Genomic DNA, 19,980 nt, shown 5'->3' with positions numbered 1-19,980 from the left:
GCTCTGCCTGTCCCAGCCCAGTGTTTGTATGCACAGGGCTGTCGGATCTGCCCCTCGATGGGACCAATGAGGAGGCTCACACCAGCAGGGCAGTGGTTCAGCTCCTTTCTCAATGACTGCAAATACTGGGGAGTTCAAACTGTTCCAACCACCCCACCACATCCAAAAGAGTCTTGAGAGCTGTGTCAGAGAGGGACACAGCTGCCAAAATTGCCCTTCAACCTCTTTGGATTGCTTGCATGCCTTTCTCACTTTTTTTTTCCTTCTTTCAAGTTTTTTCTAGGTAAGTATGTGATAAACACAGGTATCAGTGAGAATTAACAGCCTCCCTCCTGGGAATTAGGGGCTGTCACAATTAGCACTGTGGTAATGAAGATAGGTTGGACATGAGGGAACTCGATACAATGGGAGATTTATCTTGGAACCAGTCCCTTGGCAGCCTGACCCTGTATTGATGTCAGCACAGCTTCTCCTTGCACAAGGGTCAGGGATCAGAGCTGAGGTGACAGACCCATCTCGTGCTCAAGGCTTGCTGGGCTTGGCTGGGGTGCCAGGGAGGAGATGGTGCTCTGTAGGTGAGCTGCCTATTTGTCTCCTAGTAATAAATCCTTAGATCACCGTGACACTTTGCTTCATTTAAATCATATTGTCCCGTGGCAACCGTGTACCCACCTTGGATGTCCAAATGACCCAGAAAATTGCTTTCCTTCCTACTACAAATCAGTCAATACATCAAGTCCTGACTTCCCAGGGTGTTGGTGTGAGGAGAGGCACGACAGAAGCCCAAGGCCTCAGTCCAGTGCTCTCAGAGGCTCTTGTCACAAGGAATTACGTGGGCTCTGCAAACAGATAAGGAAAACCAGAAAGAGCAAATGCTGGTCTGCACAACCTTGACACTGCAATCAATGGTGTAATTTACCACCAGGAGCAAGTAAATAGCCTCGGAATTGCATGCTGCATAGCAAACGGTGCAGTTTTATCTGGATGGCAGGCAGCAATTTGTGGCAAAGGGTAAATCTCTCCACTCATGCTTGACATATGGATGGTCTTGTTAAATCCCCTGTTCTCATAGGGTTTAGGGATGAATTTGAGGTTAAGTACATGCATGCCTGTAGGATCACGACCTTCATTTAATATTGCATGGCCCAGCAGACCCATAATGAATCCCTAACATGTTCAAGTGACAGCTCTCGCTCAGTCATGTCATCCATGCAGGCAAGGGAGGCACGTGTAAATTTGTGCATTCAGGCTGGGAGCCAAAGATTTTTCCAGCTGTTGGAGCAGTGAGGCTCCGAGGCAGCTTTCTGGCAGAAGGAATGAGACAAATGGCAGATTGGGCAGGCCAGGAGACAGTCACCAGCTTGTGTAGCTGCCTGGGATGGGCTGGGAAAGAGAGTGCCTCAATGCTGCCATTCCCTTTTACATGACCAACATTTTCTGCTTAGGAAAATCAAAGAGGTTCAGAGGTTGATCAGTCCTGGGAAGAAAAGTCTCACCATCTTCATCCTGAGCAGTCTGCAAATACAAAACTTGACCAAAGGGGGGTTCAGCCACACTATCTCATCCTTCTTCTCCAAACCAGTCATTTTCAATCCTACCAAAAGGTCTGAAACCCACCAGGAAGGCTGAACTGTGGGCTGGGAACCACATCCACGTGGACAGAGTGTCCCAGGCAACTCCTCACACCCAGGTTGCATCCTGCCTGCTTCAGTCATGAGAGCTGCTGCTCATGCCAGTCATTTCTAAATTCTGAGTATTTAATCTTTGTATCTAGTTGCTTTAGTACCAAAGAGGAGCATATTGAGTCAAGTTGGATCAACTTGTGTTTTATCACACAGGCAACACAGCAGGCTTGGTATGTTTTACATCTGTTTAATGAGGCTTAAGATTCATTCACCAACAGTACCAAATGTCAGAACTGTGCTATTTAAGGACCAGAAATGTGTCAAACACACTCACACAGACAACAACTTCTCAGAAATATTTACGCTGTACATCAACCCTGAGTAACTGGAGCACAACTAATAACTCATCTTTCCACACATCTGGGGAGAGAGAAAAGATGAGTGTCTCACCAGCTACTCCCTACAAAATGCATACAGCCATTTGACTTAATCCCCTTTTTCAAGAGAAACATTTTTGAGAAGGCCTCCAGATAGATCCCACTGCACATTCAATTAATTTTTTTTTTTATTATTATTATCGTCTCCTTAAACTTTAGGAGCCCATGCGCCAGACTGGAATGGTACACGGGAAAGGGTCTTTGTATTTTCTTTACTTGTGGAATAGCTTCCCCCTCCCTTCTCCTCTCTGGACACCAAAATGCCAGTGCAGCCCTCTTAACTCTGGCACCACCGTAAATCTTTGCCCCCTGGTGGAACTCCAGCAGAGTTCAGCTACCAGGAAAGTCTGGCAAGGGCAAGAAACAAACTGTTCCCTTGGCTCGCCATGTGCAAATGCACTGCAGGCAGGTTAATCCAATGGAAATGCAAACAGGACTTGTCCCCAAAGACTTCACCCAGATTGCCAGGTATGATGGACCATAGGGAGTGGAAAAGGAACAGGGAAGGAAGTGGCACAAGGAGCAAAACGTCCTTTGACTTTCCCACTGAGCTGTAGCTCAGCTCTAGATAGTTGTTTGATTTCCACAATATATGAAGTCATAGAAGGTTTGAGATACCTCCAAAACTTCAAATCACTCTTTGTTTGCATGCACAGCCCTTTGCAGCCCCCAGTCCTGCAACTGCAGCTCTGAAACAAGGAGAAATTGCAGGGAAAAGAACTGCTACACACACACACACACCCCAGCACTCGCTCAGTCCCTTGGGACCTCGACTTCTGAAGCACACCTGGACTTTCTCCTGCTGCTCAGGCTGCCCAGGAACGACTCCTCACTGAAGGCCCCTTCAAAGGTTGACAGGATGGACTGGCGAAACTTCTCCTTGAAATCTGGCCCCACAAAGACATACAGGATGGGGTTGATGCAGCTGTTGAAGAAAGCAAGGCTGGAAACCACAGGGATCCCTATGTAAAGTGCCATTTTCACCTCATGACTGGAGGAGTTTTTGGATATTTCCAGCAAGGAGAAGACATGGTAGGGGAAATAACAGAGGAAAAATGAGATTGTGACAGCAATGATAATTCTGTATGTCTTCGCAGAGCTGGCCAGCTGCCTTCTTTTCAGCTTGACAGCAACAATGATGTAGCAGATGACAATCACTGTGAAAGGGATGAGGAACCCACACAAGAATCGCGTTACGATCATCGCTTTATGCCGCATCCTCCACAGCCTCCGTGTGGCCTCGGACGTGTAGTCATCGGAGAGGGCAAAATTATTATAGCAGCTGGTGATGTTCCTGGAGCTGACCACAGTGTCCCGAAAGACGAGATACGGAGAGCTGAGGAAGAGAGCCAGGATCCACGTCCCCAGTGCGATCTTGCCCGCCAGCTCCGGACTCCTGTGGTTGTGAGACCAGATGGGAAAGGCGACGGAAACGCAGCGGTCCACGCTGATGACTGTCAGGAGGAAGACGCTGGCAAACATGTTGAGGAAGGCGATGGTGCTGTTCAGCTTGCAGAGGAGCTTCCCAAACGGCCAGTGGAAGCCCAGGGCGGTGTAGGCGATGCTGAGGGGCAGGAAAAAGGTGAAGATGAAGTCAGCAATGGCCAGGTTGAGAAACCAGACGGAGTTCACGGTTTTCTTCATCTTGAAGCCCGCGATCCAGATGACGAGGCCGTTCCCCGTCACCCCCAGCAGACAGGCGATGCCATACACCACCATGGAGAGGATGTGCATGCTCTTCTGGAGGCTGGAGGAGTCGTCATGGGCAGTGGTGTTCTCAGGTGGCACAGTGGGGGAACTGGCAGAGAAGAGGGAAGAGGAAGAAGAGATGCTCTCCATCACCAGCCAGCCCGTGTCCTGAAATCGTAACAGCACACACCCTGTTACCTGCTGCTCCTACAGCTCAAGGGAGGTGAACAGCTTTGCTACAAAAAATGTATACGTGAAACCAGATTCTACACCTTCATAGATAAAATCCTTCTCTGTAGCATCTGCGTGGCACAGAAATGACCACAACCAGAGAAAGCCACCCAGGTTTTGCTGTCAGTGTTGGCACTGTCACAGCAACACCTCCACCACCTACCTACAACAGCAATCTGACACAGGCCATGGAAAACCAAATCCTTCACTGTGACTTGTGCCCTGCTGATGCCCATTGACAAATTATGACAGCAAAACCCACTCAGAATGAGAAAAGATTAACTTGAAAGACTATTCCTTCCACTGGACCTACCACTTTAATAGCAGAATGGTACCCATGGTATGTTCTGGTGTCACCATCAGCCTGTCACCCACAAGCCACCCTCCTGGTGGTCCCCCTTGCCCCTCCTGCTCGCCCAACACCTTGGCAGCTCCCAGCTGGACTCACCACACTCCTTGGCTGCTATGGTTCTCCCACCACGGGTCTTGCCTCCTGGCTGAGTCCCCTTTGCAATGCTGCTCCTCTCCAGAGACTGACTCACACTGCCTCGCCCCATTTTCCCATGGATCGGGACCACGAGGAATACCGCAGGTTCCTTTATTCCCTCCTCTTGTTCCTCAGTCTGTGGGGCATTGATTTAACCCCTGCAGTCCCGGATAGCCACAAGCTCCTGGGGCTGGTGTGCCAAGCCCACCTGCAGGCTCGGATGCAAAGCACAGGGAACACAGGGACCCTCTCCCACCTGCACCTCCCACCCCTCGAGTGGGCGCCCTCCGCCGAGGGGGGCGACAGGGCAGACACCACTCCCCTGGTGCTGTGACCCTGGCACGCCCGCTCTCTTGGGGACATGGCTTTAGGACCTAGGCTTTTTGGGGACCTTGCCCGGTGCGGGATGGCGGGGCACTCCTGTCCTCGGGGGAGGCGAGGGGCACCCCGGGGCGCTGGGAACATCCTGGGGCTGGGAGAGAGCCCCGGGGGTGCACGGCAGGAGGAGCCGGGGCCGCAGGGTGACGGCGAGGCGGGGTGGAGGGGTGTGCCGGGAGGGAGGTGACAAGGAGGGTGACCTGGGAGGGGGTGGCAGCAGGGCGGTGACAGCAGCGAAACCCCCACCCACCCCGGCCAAGGTCACCCCCGCCCCGGCCTCCAAATGCTGCAGCGCCACCGGCCCCGCCCCGGCACGGGCCAATGGGAGGCGGGGAGGCGGAAGATCCCGGCGCTGATTGGTTTAGGCGCTTCCCGAGCCTGTTCCCCGCCACCGGTTTCCCCGGGCGGAGCGAGGCGCTGATTGGGCGATGGGCGGAGGGGGCGTGTCCAGGCGGCCTATGGTAGGCGAGCGGGCTCCCGCGTGGCGAAGCGGAATCGGGATTGGGACCGGGATCAGGAGCGGGATCAGCGGGCGGGTAGGGACCGAGCGGGCACCGGGACAGGAACCGGGGCGTACAGGGAGTGTGCAGCGGTGGGAGCCCCTCGGGGATGCGGAGGGTGGTGGAGCTGAGACACGGGAGGTGCTGAGCCTGAGGGCTGGGGTGCCCCATGCAGCAGGTGCACTGCCAGGGCCGGACTGGTGTCCCACCACGAGGGTGTAACTGGGGATCTGGGTGGGGAGCGGGGAGATCTCTCCCCTCCGAGCCTTCTGCACTGGATGCGAGTACCGCTGCAGATTGTGCTGAAGGGAGACACCAGACCCACCCATCCCACTCAAAGCTGGAGCGTTGCATCCTGCCCCTCCCCTCGCAGACCGTTTGGCTGTCCCAGATTTTCAGACAGCAGGGATTCCCTCCCTTGGGGAGAGCAGCAGGACAAGGGCAGTGTGCCACAGCCCGTGCCAAATGGATTTAAGCAGCCTGGCACAAGCAAACTCAGTGCGATTGCTTAATAACCTGCTCACGGCCCTTCACTGGCCTTGGGGGGTTAATGAGTATAAAGATCTATTGTTTCAGCCAAGGCAGAATTTGGGCTGTCACCCCTGCCCATGAGCTTGTGCTCTGCATTCTAACACCAGAGCTGTCAAACAATGGGGCAGGAGGACTGCAGCCAGGTCCGGGGCATCACTGTGCTGAGGAGTCAAGCTGAGGCAGAGCTGCTGCTGCTTTTGGCCCAGCTTCACCAGCTGTGCTTGCTTTGGTTAGGTTCTGGGGCCAGATTCTGACCCACTGGGGTTATGCCCTTGTGGCCAAACACAAGGGAAGGTAGCTGAGAGGTGATATAATGTCTGTGTTTTCCTCACCCAACAGATCCCAGCCCATGGCTGGTCCCTCTGTTTCCAGGGAAGACGTGGGGTGGGAGCAGGCAGGCAGGGATACAGCACAGAGGCCCCCAGCCCCACTGCCAGCCCAGCCTGACCCACAGATTCCCCTCTCTGCTGGCAGGTGACCTCAGGCACAGCAGGAGGATGGCCAACTCAATGCAGGGCATCGGGAGCCTCCCCAGCACCGAGCTCTGGACCTCACATAACAGGATGGTAATGGAGCCACTCGAGACCAATGATCCAGAGGTGAGAGCCCCATCCTGGCCCTTGCCCAGCAACCACTTCCTTCATCCCCTGGGCAGCTGTGGGCATGTTGATCTCCTCAAGCCAGGGAGGGATGTGACAGGAAAATTATCCAAAACTGAGCTGGTGGGACCCATCCATGCTCCATGCCTTCTATGCCTGCAGCAAGAGGTGGAGAGGAGGGACATTCTTGTGCCCATAACACAATCAGAACTTTGCATCTACTGCTTGTCCCCCTTTCCCTGGAGCTCTAGTGTCCACACCAGAGCAGCCAGCCCACCAGGCCACATGGCAGTTGCCCTTGATTCCCTAGCCCAAATGACAGCTGAATTATTTGGCAGCTTCCTGACAGGTAGAAACCCAAAACATAGCCTGTGACTGGACATATGAGCTGTTTGGGGTGAGCTGGACAAGACATCTCTCCTCCCTTCTCCAGCACCTTTCCAGACCCCTCTCCATGCCCTGTTCCCTAAGAGGATGCACCCCCTGTGATGAAGCATCCACATGTGCATGCAGAGCCAGCACGGGTGAAGGTGTTTCTCTCCCCCTCCCCCCAAAGGTGCACAGCATCATCAAGAAGGAGAAGCAGCGGCAGCAGCTGGGGTTGGAGTTAATCGCCTCAGAGAACTTTGCAAGCCGAGCAGTCCTGGAGGCCCTGGGATCCTGCCTGAACAACAAATACTCTGAGGGCTACCCAGGGCAGAGGTACAGGGCTGGGGCAGAGTCCCACCCAACCAAACCCTTGCAGGGAGGGGAGGAACCACCCACACTGCCAAATCTCACCTCTGGAGAGAAAGCAACATCCTGAAGCTCCTCCAGGGTGGGATCTGACCATCTCAGCTTCTGTCCTTGGCCACACATGGGAGGATCTCAGCAGGGTCACATCTGCTGCAGCTGGTGTCTTGGTGGCATCATCGGGTTTTCCAGAGCTTGATCACAGGGTTTGGTTTAACCCCTGTCCCATCCTTTACTGGCAGGTACTACGGTGGGACAGAGTTTGTAGATGAGCTGGAGAGGCTGTGCCAGAAGCGAGCCCTGCAGGCCTACCAGCTTGACCCCCAGAAGTGGGGTGTCAATGTCCAGCCCTACTCAGGTAATGGGGTGCTCAGGAGAGCCACGCTGGCTGCACCAGCACACCCCAGCACCTATAACCAGCCTGGTGTGCTCTTGCTGCAGGGTCACCCGCAAACTTTGCTGTGTACACGGCCCTGGTGGAGCCCCACGGCAGGATCATGGGGCTGGACCTGCCTGATGGGGGCCACCTCACCCATGGGTTCATGACAGACAAGAAGAAGATCTCTGCCACCTCTGTCTTCTTTGAGTCCATGCCCTACAAGGTACAGAGAGCTGATCCAGCCAGAGCCAGGATATGGTCCTCATCAGTACCAGTGTCCAGCTCACAGCACCCTCTCCTGCAAGACAGCGCTGCAGCTGATCTTCACCCATGCCAAGGTGAACCCTTCTCTTCCTCAGGAGCTGAGCCATTCTCTTCCCTCCCCAGGTCAACCCCAAGACTGGTTACATTGACTACGACCGGCTGGAGGAGAACGCCCGCCTCTTCCACCCCAAGCTGATCATAGCAGGTGAGGCTCAATCCCTCACACACCTCCCTGGTGACCCACCCTGGGTGGGGGTGGCTCCCTGAAATCAGCAGCGCCCGTGAAAGCCCATGGAGGCTACAGCTTCAGGACCAGAACACATCCTCACCAGCAGGATCCTCAACCGTCTGCCCCCATCCCTCCCGTGTGCCACCTCCCTGCAGGTGTCAGCTGCTACTCGCGCAACCTGGACTACGCCCGCATGCGGAAGATCGCCGACGACAACGGTGCCTACCTGATGGCTGACATGGCCCACATCAGCGGGCTGGTGGCTGCTGGGGTGGTGCCCTCCCCCTTTGACCACTGCGACGTTGTCTCCACCACCACCCACAAGACCTTGAGGGGCTGCAGGGCTGGCATGATCTTCTACCGCAAAGGTGCCTGATCCGGGAGGAACACACGCTCCCACGTGGAAGGGCTGCAAGTTAAAAACTCCTTCCTGATGGGTAGGCAGGAAGGTCCAGGGCTTCCTGGAAGCATCTGAGGAGCTTCCCAGGGCCAACTGTAGCCCAGATTTGAAGAGGAACAACCACAATCCCTGAGTGGCCAGGGGTGGGAGAAGGGAAGCTGAGCTGCCTCATGAGCAATCCTGCCCTTCCTCCACAGGCACCCGCAGTGTGGACCCCAAGACGGGCAAGGAAACACTCTACAACCTGGAGAGCCTCATCAACCAGGCGGTCTTCCCCGGGCTGCAGGGAGGCCCACACAACCATGCCATTGCAGGTACACAGCTGGGCTGGTCCCTAGCTCTGGGTTGGCAACATCCAGGCTGGGTTGGGACACCCAGCAGTGATGGAAGGGGCTGCAGCCTGGGGGGCTTGCATCCTGGAGATCCTGCAGCACAGAGCAGCTGGCTTGACCCAGCCTTGTCCAAGGAGTGACCAGGCTTGTCACATCTTTTTTTTTGGCTCATGGCAATGCCACCAGCCCAGTTAGGGGAAGGGATTGTCCATCAGTTTGCTCAGCTTCCAGAATACCTTCTGCTGGCAGTGCCCACCAGCTCACCCTGCCTGCTTTCCTCCCCAGGGATCGCCGTGGCTCTGCAGCAGGCCATGACACCCGAGTTCAGGGCCTACCAGCTGCAGGTGGTGGCCAACTGCAGGGCACTCTCGACGGTGCTGATGGAGCTGGGCTACGACATCGTCACTGGTGAGGACACATCTTGGTGTTGGGATGAGTCTGGGGGTCCAGGGTTCTGCTGTCACAGTTCCTCAGAACATCCACAAAACTGTTTGGAAGCAGCCCCCATTCCCTTACCTTCTACCCCCAAACCAGCGCCAGGCCCCGGTGCACTCCTAAGCCCTTTTTGTCTGGTGTGGGAGCAGCGCTTGTCCCAATCCCACATCTCCCACCAAACTCTTCTCTTCTCAGGGGGCTCCGACAACCACCTGCTCCTCCTGGACCTGCGTAGCAGAGGGACAGATGGTGGCCGTGCTGAGCGAGTGCTGGAGCTCTGCTCCATCGCCTGCAACAAGAACACCTGTCCTGGTGAGGGATCCCACCAGCCCTGCCACGTCCTGCCCTGCACGCTGGGGACCTGCCATGGCCTCTGCAGAGCTTCCCACGGATCCCAGAGCTTCCCAGTCCACCCTGGGAACTGGGCTGAAAACTTGCACATGGTGGTGGTTTCGGTACCAGATTTGGTCACGTCTGACTTTGTTCTGGTGCAGGTGACATCAGCGCCCTGCGCCCCAGCGGGCTGCGGTTCGGGACACCGGCTCTCACCTCCCGCGGGTTCCGGCAGGATGATTTCCACCAGGTGGCTCAGTACATCCACAGAGGTGAGGCCAGGAGGGTGCATCTGGGGTTCAAGTCTCGGCTCCAGCAGCAGTCCTGGGGCCAGGGCAGCTCCTCACATGGGTGTTGCAGCCACAGGGCTGACCCACACGTCTCCCATCCCGGCAGGGATCGAGCTGACGCTGCGTGTCCAGAAGGACATGAGCCCCAAGGCCACGCTGAAGGAATTCAAGGACAAACTCAAGGAGGAGAAATACCAGGGGGAGCTGAAGGCGCTGAAGGAAGAGGTGGAAGCTTTTGCAGCAACCTTCCCGCTTCCAGGGCTGCCAGTCCTGTAAAGGGAAACCCCTGCACCCTGAGCCAGGGGAGTGCACAGGACAGCAGCAAGCTCCCAGACCAACGCCCCAGTGCCTTCTCCCAGCACCTCCCTACTGGCACTGGAAACAGTGCAGCAGCAGTGCCTTGTTTGGCTCTTACCCCCTTCTCCCCTCCCTTTTGGGGTACAGGACCCCTCTGAGCACAGCCTCTCTGCAGGGGAACCAACTCCTTCACCATTCAGTGTTCCAGCTGGAAGGAACACCAGGCAGCCCTCACAACAAGGTTCCATCCTGCTCTCTCTGTCTGTGGGAATAACAGATGAGGTTTAAGCCCCTTCCCACAGCATGAGCAGGGACCAACACCCCAGAAAACAGCCCTCCTGGGATCATCATCCCATCCGAGACAGCATCTCTGGCATCTTCTCAGACCCTCTGAGCACAACACTTAGGTAGAACCATTTTTTAATAAGCACGGTAAAATTAAGAATTTAACCACAATGTATGACAAGAATTATAAGCTTTAAAAAATACAACCAATTTTTTTTTTTTTTTTTTTTTTTGTATTTCAAAAATATCTGAACCCAAATAAATAATTTTTTTTTTTTTTTTTAAAAGTACATTTCTCAGACTAGTCATTTGGCGTTAACATCTGTTAAACTCTTGTGCAGTAACACAGCACGACACTAAGACATGCTTCTTGGATTTCTCCCGGTCACACTCGCTCTAACTACGACGCAAGCATTCGGCACGCACGGGCACACGCACACACACAGAACTCAACATGCAGGTGTAGGATACAGTGCTTTAAAATAAGATGAGAATTCCTCACCACCACCTCCTGACAGCCCTGGGAGGCAGCTCCCAGCCCAGCCCCATCCCTGTGCTAGGAGTGAGGTGGCCAGTGGGACCGGATACCCTGTTTCTGCCTTCCAGTTATTAAAATGCCACTGGGGGACTGGTGGGTTGGTGACCCTGATGTTTTTGGGGTACAGTCGCTGTGCTGCCAGGGCACGGCATGGAGCAGGCAGGCTCCTGCACCTCGCTGATTCTCCCGAGGCACCATTGAGCCTTTGCAGAGCGCTGCTAAGAGCCCCGGGTCCTGCCCAGATCTCCGAGATGCTGAATCCACAGTGTGGGCTGTCACCCACCCTTCAACCATGGGCTTGGGACCCCCCCCCATGCTCAATGAAAACCAAAAAACATGCTGGGAGGGATGGAGCCATCACCTCTCAGTGCTTCCACCCCTTCCCCGAATGGTGGATATTGCTAGAGTAGAGGCAGTACTCCCCTAGTCAAGGCAAGGCAGCTTTGGAGCTGCTTACAAAGTGATTGCTACCAGGTGACAGTAAATCTGAGCACTGTTCTCTGAGAAATGAAACCTGTGTAGGGTTTGTATTGCCCACTCCTATGGCTGAATCGTGTAGCGCAGAGCAGGGCTGGCAGCTCCTCTCCCAAAGCAGAGGAGTAAGAACATGGAGCCCTGCCCTCCCGGCCAGGCAGCAGACACCAGGGGAGACCTTCGCGGTGGTGGATTCTCCATCAGAAAATTCTGACAGCCAGCAGAGAAAGGGCAGAGAAGATCCAGTGGGACAGGAGCATGCTGGCAGGGCTCAGGGAAGGGGGCACCGCTGGCTGCCAGGGCGGGTGAGTATTGCACCGCGGCTGCGAGGAACCTGCCCTGCGTGCACGCTGACCGGCACGCACGGGCCCAGGTTCTGCTATGTGGAGACTGTAACTTGTTCTGAGCCTGGGAATATCAGAAACTGGTGAGGTAACACAGTGAAGATGAGGAAAAAGTCTTAAAGTGCCGGTATAGGGATCTTTGCTGTACAAGAGCAGAAGGTCAGACAGAGACATTACTGAGCAAAGAGGAACTCGGCTCCCGAACACCCTGCTGCATTTGGCCTCCAACCCATTGCTGCTGCTGCTACAGACGCCACCAGCAGTTAGGAGATACCCAACGTACCTCCCTTTTCCCTGTTGGCCAAGCTACCAGGTGACCCTGCTGTGAGCCAGCTTTAGGACAAGTATTCCAAGGTGTGTTTCCCCACAACTCCCATACGAGTTGCAGATAACACAGAGCTCCTGCTTGGAAATGTGCAATGGTCCCAGCAAAGCCCCCAGGGCATCCCCCCCCAACCAGAGCTGCTTTGTGACAGAGAGATAAAGCAGGTCAGACAGGTGGTAGTGCAAGTATTGCTCGACGAGGCCTTGAAAATCAGATACTACAGGTATGACAGAGGGAGCAACAAGAAGAGAGTTATTTATCCATTTATGAGCGCAGCCAAGTGCCACTGGTAGGGACCACTGTGAGATCAATCAGCACTAACAATCAATCCCAATCCATTGCCCTGTGCCATGAGCCTGGAGGAAGACATGAGTCAGTGGGAAGAAACTGCATCCTTCCCCTCCTCAAACCTTAACAGCATCATGTTGGTTTCCAGCAGCAAAAAAGCTGCCACTCGAGGGCATTTCTCCAGAGCTGCAGGAAGTGAGGAGCTTTGCTCTGCCCGGTGTCACCTGCATTACTCATCACCACGATGCCTCTTCCCCTGGGGAGTTTCACCTCAGCATTAGAATGGGAGCTGTTGGGGTGCAGACAGATCAACATGGGCACACCTCGAGTCACTTGAAAAAGCAAATGTTTTCTAAGGACATGGAAGCCTTCCACCATCAGGCCCAGCTCACATGCGGTAGGAGGTCAGGAGAGCTTAGGGAAGGAAAAGGCCTTCAAACAGGGTTTTGAGGTGCACAGGCACACAGCTCCCCCCCCCAGCGAAGGTGATGCCACGCTACTTCCCAAGCATGACCTAAAAACACCACCACAAGCAACCCCTGACCTTGGCAATCCCTCTGGAGAAGTACCACAAGCTCAACTTCTTGGGTTGAGCCTCAACATCAGCTACCAGAAGCAACACTAACTTCTAAAAGAGCCCTTCTGTCCTGTTTGTACCCCCAAGAGCCCTTTCCAGGCAGGAAGTGGCAGCAGCACTGAAGGGTGGATGCTGGTGCCAGGTGACAGCCTCCCCACAGAGCCTCCCTGCCTTCAGGACATGGGTTTTGGAGCAGTGTGATTCTCACAGTGAGTTTCAGTGGGGGGGTCTAACCCCAGTTTGTTCATAGAAACCACCACAGGCATGGAAAGAACATCACATTCATCTCCAGCACTGCCTCATACCATCGCAATATATGGAGGTTTTTAACGGACCAAGAAAACTCATCAGCCTGTTCTCACCTCATAATCAGCAGAGAGATAACAAGAAATAAAACCAAGGATCTCTTTCCTAGCAAGGCTTTTCTTACTTAGAACTACCACGAGAGCTGCTATGGCCACACAGCTCCAGGCAGAGCAAACAGCAGCCCAGGACCAGTGGCCAAGCAGCAGCTTCTCCAAAGCAGACTGCTGAGGGACGTGCTGTGCCTGGGGACTGACAGGAACAATCTGGGAGTGTCACCACAGCAGTGGCACAACTTTTATGGCACAGAAGCTTTGAAAAGGAATTTCTTGGCATCCAGGCTCAGAGAGCAGCAGTTCTGCCCTGTCCAGGAGCACCCCAGGAGAGGTAGTCGAGACACGACAGAGGCTCAGCCAGAAGCAGCATGCAGCAACGCTGACCCTGCTTTACCACATGGCACAAAAGCCAACTTCAAACAAAAACAAAGAAGAAAAGAAAAATAAGATAAACTATTACAGACACAATGTGAATCCAGCACATTCATCCCCCATCTCTCCTGAACACTAGTATCTTCCTAGGATGTTGTCTCACAGCATAGCTGCAGATGAACTGCACTGCTCATTTCCCCATCACAGAAAGCACTTAAAAATGGGGGTGTCCCCCCTCCAGCTCTGTTCAGTTCCCCTCGCTCTTTAAAAGCCCACCATCAACCTTGCATGCTGTGAGAATTCCTGGTCTCCCTCACACCCTCCTCAAGAGGTCACCCAGCAAATAGGATGTGGCAAATTAACAAGGCACAGTGCTCTACATTCACAGCAGTGGGCGCCTCGCTGCTCACCAGCATTCAGGAGTCCTTCCAGATTTTCACCAAGCTGACAGAAACCAGAAAAGGCCTCCTGGAGAGCACATGTACTTCCACTGCTCTCCCACCTGCCCAAGGAAAACCCCTCCCTGGGAAGCTTCAAGAAACTCAGAAAAATGCCAGAAGGGACCAGCTGTGCACAGATGGAGAACTGCAATCTGCCACCCTGCCAAGGAGCTTCCGAGCGGCACTCAGGCAAGACACTGGTGGGTTGAAAAACCTCCTGTGGCCTTTACATTCCCCACTCTGGCTCCAAGAAAGGGACCAACAAGCATTTAGGGCTCTGACAGAAGCATGTAGAGCATTGTGTTACCATGGGGGCTGCACATCCCCCAGTAGTGATCCCCAAGACAGCCCAACTCTCCCTCTATGCCGTTATCCCCCTGGGACACTGCCATCCTATGTTTTAAAAGTTAATAGTGCCCCCTCCTAACATTTCACAACGAAGTGCCCAGTGTTTGACAAGATGGAACATCTACATTCTTGGCTACAAAGAACCATAATGGAAAACCAGTCCCTCAGACACCGATTTCTGTGGAACAGAGGCACCTGCAAACACATCAGCTTCCCTGCCCCTTCCCAACGTGTGAGAGCTACAGCAGACAGCATTGATGTCAAGCATGGATGATCTGTGTCAGGCTCTGAGGATGCAGGCAGACAACCCTCCCCCTCCCTGCCCACCCCCCTCCCCCCCCCATGAGGCTAAATTTTGTACAAAGAGCTGGGGACGTAGTCAAATCTGAGCAGAGAGTTCACCCCCTGGTCAGGTTCCTGAATATACTGCAGCTTCAGCAGCTCAGCTAAATACTGGACAATTTTGATATCTTCATTGGCAAGGCCCAGCTGAAGCTTCAGAAAGTTCATCCTGCGGTTCACGACGGATTCCTCCGGTTCCCTTTCGCTGATGGGAAGGTGCAAGTGATGGCAGAAGGTGAAGAGGAAGGCTTTTGAGCACAGCTGGGTGAGGATGCTCTGGACGTGCATATAGTAGGTGCTCCCTCGTTTGATCTGCGTGCGGTGATCTGCCAGCCTGGCCACCACGGTGCCTTTGTATAGGGGGCAGCGGAGAGTCTTGCTGTCAGCATCCAGGATGCTGACATACCGGCTGTACCGGCTCAGGGCAGGCAGCACGTTCACCCCGGCAGGTGACACCATCCTGAAACAGCAAGGAGAGAGGTGACAGCAGCTGTAGGGGACCAGGCAGACAAGCAGCAGACTGCCCGTGTCCCCGCGGAATGTATGTTGTCCCTCTAGCTCATGAGCTGGTGCAAGAAGCAGCACTGGCAGGCAAAGTCTAGCATGGGACTGACCAAAATAGTCCCTCCAGCCTGACAGATCCCAAAGAAACCTCCATCCCCTGACTCCCACATGCACTGATCTGTACTACCCGTGTGCTGCTCCATAAACAACTGCACCTCGGGGCGGCCTCCTCCATGAGTGACATGGAGAGGGAGGGATAGGACACCTCTGCTGAACAGCAGCAAATCCTGCAGCAGCTGGCAGCTTCTGGGTGTGACAACAAGGACCCAGAAGCTCAAACCAGACCCTCCTCACTAAGAGCTCTTCCAGTCGCTGCTTTGGAAGGGAGCTGCTCTGAGGCGGTCAGCAAAACCTTCTGCCCTTCCTTTAAAATATCCTTAAACCAGAATATTCCCTGGCTGAGCCTGGGCATTCTTCACCCAGCTGCAACCTCATAAGCAAGTTCACAATATCCAATTATCTGACAAGCCTAAATTCATGTTATTTAAATGCAAATTACAAGCTTACGCAAACTCTACCTTCTGCTCCTCGGTTCTGCGTGGTTGAAGTCTCTGGGTTGAGATGCAGCCCCCAGCCCAGAGCCTGTCCCTGTGCCCAAGCAGTGTCTGACCTTGGGGGACACAGCAGCCTCACTGGAATAATTAATTCAGCATCTAATTTCCTTACCAAAGCACTAGTACAAAGGGTTTTCTGAGAGCATTCACATTAAACTCAACGCTTAATTAACATTCCAGAGGAGAGTTTCAGTGACTGACACATGTGACAAGCAGTTCTTAAAAAAAAAAAAAACAACAAAAAAAAGAGACTTTTGTTTATAAAAATGTCATCTAACAACAAACACTGAGCACCAAGTAAAGCACTTGGAGCTTTTAAAAACCTCCCTGACAGACAGAAAGGTTTGGGAGGAGTTGTTAGCAGAGCTGTCATCCTGCCTACCCAGCACAGAACTGAGGGTAAACTCACAGCTCAGGATTTCATCATCCCCAACCCCCCGTGATGCAACACTCAGCAGCTCAGGGAGCAGATTTCTGTCTTTTTGATTTTCCTGCTGCTCAGAACCACTCTGTCAGGAGCTGTTCCAGCTCTGCACAATAAGCTGCCCACTCTGACTCATGTTTCCTACCTTGGTGACATGGCCATTCACCGATTCCCTGTCACACCTGCACCCCAACACACCCCAACAACAAGGCACAAAGAAAACCCTTTCCACACCAGCAACAAAGGCAGGGCTAAAACCTCGAGAGCTGAGCAATCATTTTCTGCAAATATAAACCATGAAGCTCCATTTCAGGGCTGGGGAAGGGGTGCTTGCTCTCCCGATGGTCCTCATTCTGAGGAGTTTCCTTTGCTCCTCACCTGCAATTCCAACACCACAGCCCACACAGCTCCATGAACCTTTTTCCCTTGTTACAAATAAGTCTCTGTCCATCTGCACCCCTTGAAGAGAGCCCAGCAGCTCTGCAGGCTCTGCCATCCCCCACAACACCTTCGCCAACACAGCCCAAGGTGCTGGCGCTCCACTTTCTGACAGCGTGTTGTCTCTTCATCAGGGTCCACAAAGGAAAACCTTCCCTGTGTCAAAGCCTCCATTTAAAAAACCAAAATTCTAGCTAGAAACGTTGGAAGAGTCTCAGCAGGGAGATGAGGGAAAGCAGAGCATGCAAGAAGACTCCAGGAGCACTTGTACCATCCAGAAAACCAGTGGGACTTGTGCTCCCTGCTAAGACCTAAACCAGCAGAAAATCTCCTGGCCAAATAATTTGTATGAGCCAGGCAGCAAGTGCCTCTCACTCAAATAAAGAGACAGACAAATACACTCCCCTTCAAAACATATCCCAGAAGCAGAAATTCATGGCAGCTGTGCAGATAATTAGACAGAACCCTTCCCTGCCCTCCCATTCCCCTCTGAAGTTCAGAGAATGATGGAATGGTTCGGTTGGATGGGTCCTTTCAAGGTCATCTAGTCCAACCCCCATGCATTGAGCAGGGGCATCCTCAACTAGACCAGGAGATTAAATTATTTACCATGCACCTCGTCAACGATAAAACAAACAAACCCTCCATTTACCTTTGGAGCCCAATCAGCTTCCACTTCTGGAAATCCACGATGTGCAGAGGGGAAGTGACCCAGTGCTTCACGGGCTTGGCGTCAACGCCGCAGTTGGGCACGAAGATGGAGAGCGCCGTCACCAGCTTCTTGACTATGGCTTCCTCTTCCCCCAGCACGATGAGGGTCCTGCCACTGAGCAGGGAGAAGATGGCGGGGTGGGCGAAGGGGTACTGCCGGATGAAGCGCAGCGCGTTCTGCCCGGCCTTCTTCTTGTGCCTTTCGCTCGCCTGGCGGGCGAGGTGAGCAGGAGAAGGGGTGCGGTCGGAGCAGGTGGAGGCAGCGCTGCTGATGTAGCTGGTGGAGTCTGAGCACTCATCCAGGCTGCTCTTGCTGACCTCCCGGCCACCCGTCGTGTAGCGTGAGTCGAGCTCGTAGGGAAGGAGCCCCCCTGAGATGCCATCGTGGGAGGGGAAACCCCCCCGCAGTCCCGGCTCAGACTGCCGGTAAGGCTGCGGGGGGATCCTCACCACCCCCTCCTCTTCACCCAGCTTCTGGCCCAGAGCAGGCAGAGGCTCGAGGAAATTGGGACTCTCCTTCCCGATACAACAGGCGGAGTCGACCTGCTCCAAGTTTTCCTGGTTTGAAACATCACCCTGCTCGTTATCCGGGCTCAGTTTGGGGGTGAAACGAAGGCCCCCCTCTTCGTCATCCGCGTAAGATTCCTCGTTAATGGCACTTGGGTAGCTGGCTTTGAAATCTTCCGGGATGAGGGCCTCGGAGGGACAGGTGCTGAGCACCTCGATGCTGTCCTCGCTGACCGTCCGCCGGCTGCCCACCTTGCTGCGTCCCGCCTGGGGGCTGGGGCTGATGGGCAGGCTGCCCTGGCTCTCTGATTTTGTCAAGCCAGATGTGGATTTCTCCGTCCCCAGAACCTCGATGCTCTCCCCGCTGCTGATGCTGCCTTTAATATCCGCGTCAAGGTAGTCCAGGTTCTCCTGCTGCTCAAAGGTGACAGACTCGGACATTTTGGGTTCTTGGGAGTCCTCGATTTCCTGCTCCATCTTGATGGGCACGCTCTCCACGCTGGACTTGTAGGAGCCCAGGCTGATGACCACTTTAGGAGCAGGAGACTCTTCCAAATACTTGCTATCCACAGCATCTTGACTGAGCCCCTGGCAGCCTCGGTATTGTTTTTCAGGTGGTTTTTCATCCAGAAAAGGGACATCCTCAAAGAGGAAGTTTGTGACACTTTGTTTCTTTAAGAGTGCCCTGCTGATCTGGTCTGTCAGGAGGTAGCAGACATCACCTCTGAAAGTCCTCTCGATCTGGTGCAACTGGTCAAGGGTTTGGGTGAAAAAATAGATATCGCAGAGTTCCTCCAGCGTCTTCAGTTTCTTGTCAAAGCATTTGGCAGATTTTGCTTTGATGAGCTTGGGGGTGTAGGATGGCAGGTGGGCATAGAGGGGAGTGTCACCAGGCTCACCAAGATCGGAGGTAGTCGGGTCCTGGTCACAGCTGGCATTGGCCTGATCCAGCGCTGACTCTGGCTCATAGGGGTGGAAGTCAGATTCCTTCAGCTTCCTGTAGGGATACGACCGGATTTGTTTCAGAAGGTCTTGGTGCTCAATGATCAACTTCTCCACGCTGGCCAGCTCGTTGGCCTTCTCGATGGCTTGGGTTGTGTAATACCCTTTGTCATTGGCTTTCTTCTGTACCTCGGTTTCATTGTGCAGGACAGTCCTGGTGTAGTCGAGATCTTTCAGTTTCTTTTCCAGTTCATTAGCAAAAGCTTTCCTGTTCCCTGTCTTCAGGCATTCGGATGCTTTGGAAAACTCAGCAGATAGTTCCTGGAACTGCTGCATGATTTTGTGCTCATCAGCAGAGATGTAGGCCATGCAGAAGGGCCTCACGAAGCCCCTGGCTTCCAGGTCGTAGAGAGTCAAGTGGTGGACATAGGCAAAGGCCCCTTCCTTCGAGTCCCCCAGCACCACTTTGGAATCCTCCACAAAGTTCAGCTTGGGGTAGGCAGAGCCAGGAGGGTGCCCCACGAAGGACGCCTGGTAATCCACAGACATGATCCGAAGGGAAAAATAATTAAGATCGAAAGTGCCCGACACTTTGGCATCATCGGGGATGGTCAGGAGGGGCTGAGGCCCCACTTGCTCCGAGAACTCGGAGATGAGGATGAAGTCCCGGGTGAACTTGGAGCTGGCGACCTTGGCCCAGGGGTTGGCACCGGGGCTGGCGAAGGGGAAGAGCGGCACCGAGTACTCCTCGGGCAGGGGCGGCTGGCTGTAAAGCTCATCCTCCAGCTCCTCCTCTCTGGTGAAGGCCACCACGTCAGGGGCGCTGATCATATTTCCCGCAGGAGGGAACCGACATGGAGCACCGAGGCCCCCCCGCTCCCCCCCGCCACCGGGCCCTGCGGGAGGCCCCGCCGCAGCCCCGGCCCCACCGCAGCCCCTTCTCCCGCCGCCGCCTCACGCCTCCGCCATAGCCGGGAGCC

General features: G+C 54.2%; 3 protein-coding genes across 4 annotated transcripts; 1 reads left to right on the top strand and 2 right to left on the bottom strand.

Annotated features, from left to right (window-relative positions):
* Positions 1–1,856: 1,856 nt before the first annotated feature.
* LOC139804041 (chemerin-like receptor 1) lies at positions 1,857–5,007 on the bottom strand. The gene is made up of 3 exons (XM_071760790.1): positions 4,861–5,007; positions 4,431–4,605; positions 1,857–3,919 (listed from the first exon to the last, which is right to left on the bottom strand). Exon 3 carries the CDS (start codon positions 3,899–3,901, stop codon positions 2,816–2,818), a length of 1,086 nt encoding a protein of 361 aa, XP_071616891.1. The 5' UTR covers positions 3,902–3,919; positions 4,431–4,605; positions 4,861–5,007; the 3' UTR covers positions 1,857–2,815.
* A 288-nt stretch (positions 5,008–5,295) lies between these two features.
* On the top strand, positions 5,296–10,739 carry SHMT1 (serine hydroxymethyltransferase 1). 2 transcript variants are annotated; one of them, XM_071760782.1, is made up of 12 exons: positions 5,296–5,383; positions 6,353–6,477; positions 7,034–7,179; positions 7,452–7,567; positions 7,651–7,811; positions 7,976–8,057; positions 8,237–8,449; positions 8,679–8,795; positions 9,099–9,221; positions 9,444–9,560; positions 9,743–9,853; positions 9,978–10,739. In XM_071760782.1, exons 2-12 carry the CDS (start codon positions 6,376–6,378, stop codon positions 10,145–10,147), a joined length of 1,458 nt encoding a protein of 485 aa, XP_071616883.1. In that variant the 5' UTR covers positions 5,296–5,383; positions 6,353–6,375; the 3' UTR covers positions 10,148–10,739. The 2 variants fall into 2 exon arrangements, with proteins under 2 accessions (XP_071616883.1, XP_071616884.1); XM_071760783.1 differs by lacking the exon at positions 7,034–7,179 and having other exon boundaries at positions 5,356–5,383.
* SMCR8 (SMCR8-C9orf72 complex subunit) lies at positions 10,572–19,926 on the bottom strand. The gene is made up of 2 exons (XM_071760781.1): positions 17,493–19,926; positions 10,572–15,320 (listed from the first exon to the last, which is right to left on the bottom strand). The coding sequence occupies exons 1-2, from the start codon at positions 19,829–19,831 to the stop codon at positions 14,867–14,869; spliced, it is 2,793 nt and encodes a 930-aa protein (XP_071616882.1). The 5' UTR covers positions 19,832–19,926; the 3' UTR covers positions 10,572–14,866.
* Between the last annotated feature and the right edge of the window lie 54 nt (positions 19,927–19,980).

The sequence above is a fragment of the Heliangelus exortis genome, chromosome 17 (genome assembly GCF_036169615.1).
Source record: "Heliangelus exortis chromosome 17, bHelExo1.hap1, whole genome shotgun sequence".
In the NCBI taxonomy this organism is placed as follows: domain Eukaryota; kingdom Metazoa; phylum Chordata; class Aves; order Apodiformes; family Trochilidae; genus Heliangelus; species Heliangelus exortis.
Note: the sequence above shows the minus strand (reverse complement) of the source record. Positions and strands in the feature narration are given on the sequence as shown.

Excerpts from the sequence above, each read along its gene's own strand:
- LOC139804041 (XM_071760790.1), bottom strand. The coding sequence starts at position 3,901 with ATGGAGAGCATCTCTTCTTCCTCTTCCCTCTTCTCTGCCAGTTCCCCC.
- SHMT1 (XM_071760782.1), top strand. The coding sequence starts at position 6,376 with ATGGCCAACTCAATGCAGGGCATCGGGAGCCTCCCCAGCACCGAGCTC. Across the intron at positions 7,812-7,975 it reads TTGAGTCCATGCCCTACAAG|GTCAACCCCAAGACTGGTTA; the intron begins GTACAGAGAGCT and ends TTCCCTCCCCAG. Across the intron at positions 8,058-8,236 it reads CCCCAAGCTGATCATAGCAG|GTGTCAGCTGCTACTCGCGC; the intron begins GTGAGGCTCAAT and ends ACCTCCCTGCAG.
- SMCR8 (XM_071760781.1), bottom strand. The coding sequence starts at position 19,831 with ATGATCAGCGCCCCTGACGTGGTGGCCTTCACCAGAGAGGAGGAGCTG. Across the intron at positions 15,321-17,492 it reads AAGCTGATTGGGCTCCAAAG|GATGGTGTCACCTGCCGGGG; the intron begins GTAAATGGAGGG and ends TTGCTGTTTCAG.